Source organism: Loa loa (assembly GCF_000183805.2).
Source record: "Loa loa unplaced genomic scaffold supercont3.1557, whole genome shotgun sequence".
Lineage (NCBI taxonomy): Eukaryota > Metazoa > Nematoda > Chromadorea > Rhabditida > Onchocercidae > Loa > Loa loa.
Window position 1 is genome coordinate 1 of NW_018109736.1, and position 1688 is coordinate 1688.

General features: G+C 30.7%; 1 protein-coding gene across 1 annotated transcript; it reads left to right on the forward strand.

The window, feature by feature from the left end:
• Positions 1-528: 528 nt before the first annotated feature.
• On the forward strand, positions 529-1394 carry LOAG_15154 (hypothetical protein; the record flags this gene model as incomplete). The annotated part of the gene is made up of 2 exons (XM_003150647.1): positions 529-657; positions 1176-1394. 2 exons carry the CDS (start codon positions 529-531, stop codon positions 1392-1394), a joined length of 348 nt encoding a protein of 115 aa, XP_003150695.1.
• Positions 1395-1688: the final 294 nt, after the last annotated feature.

The following is a 1688-nucleotide window of genomic DNA, read 5'->3' on the forward strand; positions in this document are numbered from 1 at the left end:
ATCAATGTTATTGTTTTTATTCTTTTAAATTAAACTTAAATAATTTATTTTTCAATGTATAAAGTTAATGATAACAAATATCCTTACCTTTTTAGAATTTAGCATAAATAAAGTTAATTTTCCGGATAAGTTAGTGAATCGAAATTATTCCGGATAAACTTTCATAATGAACTTTTGAATTATTAGTTCCAGAAATGATTTGAACTTGTTTAAGCATGCAATATAGAAAATAACTTTATTATAAGTTATTGTAAATTTACTTCAGGCCAGTTTCTTTAGCCTATTACACAACAACTTGTTGGCTATTTTTTGACAAACTGTTTTTATAAAGCCATTAATTTCATAAATTTCGTTTATACTGAAAGTGTCGCATTGCTTCGTTTATACTGAAAGTGTCGCATTGCTTAAAAACACAGTTAAACTTTTCTTTTTTCCCTGTGTTACCTAAATTTAAATTTAAAATTTGCATCATTTTTATTTTAGTTACATTAATGGAGCTGCAGATATGTTGCATTGTTTGAGGGTTTAATGTCATCGAAAACTGTTCCGGAAATTCCATCTAAAAATATCGGTATTGAAAGTATTTATGGAACTATAAATTATCGAAAAAAGGTAGTGGATGGTAAAGCAACAAAATTTGCAACATTAACAAAGACAGTACGTTTACTTCCTCTCTTAATTGTGCAAAAGTTTTTCCGAAAAATGTGCTAGAAAGAAAATATAATTCTTTGTCTTTCCGTATCGATTGCTTTCAGGTTGACCTTATTTTCATTTCCTTTTTTTTCCCTTCCACTGACTTAAAATTAGATTGATTGAGTACCATTAGGGACTTTTTTATATTTAAGACGGATCGATTTGTTGAAGGAAATTGTTTTACAGTCAAAGTCATTACGAGAAGTGCACCGAATCTCGGAATAGTTTTGGTAATTTTGGTGCAAAGGTATTTTTAGTGGAAGTGCCAGGATAGGTAGTCCAAAAAAAGAAAAAGTAACTGGCAAAAGAGTGATTGTTTCAAAATTATTTGAGGTTCCAAAGTACTGACAAACTTTGAGAAGCTTTTTCATTTGATTTTTCACAAGACATTTGATACGTAAGAATCCACGTGTTGATCACACGTGGATTCTAAATATGAGAAGTTTAGTTTCATTTGAACACAAAAGCTATGTTAGTTACAGCGAAAACCGGCAAAACTTGAACGTCTTACAAGCAGTCGTAAACAAGAATGGCTAGAATCCGGAACAGAACATGGTTTTATCCGACTTTATGCGCCTACTGGATCACGATCTTTGATTTATCCAGTTACGCTTCAAACAACTGTCCAGGATATTTGTTCCATTTTGGGTTTTGAAAGCTTGTATCTTCAGATTGGTGGATCTAAAATCAGGCGAGCGTAAATTCATTTTCAGAAAAATTTCATGAAAAAAGTAGATTCAGCAGAAAGAAGAGATTTGCCTAAAAGTTTGTTTTGCACAAAATTACAAACAACAACTTTCATCATTTCCGTCTCCAATTGTTATTTCTCCTGTTTTGTCTCAACATTTTATGCTAAGAATTACTGATGTCATTACAGCACTTTTTCTGCCTCTATTGTAGGCCTATTACCTTTTAATTATTTTTTTTTTACTAGTAATTTGGCAGTAGGAGAATATCCGTTGCAATTGCAAAATCAAATTCTATTAAATATTGGA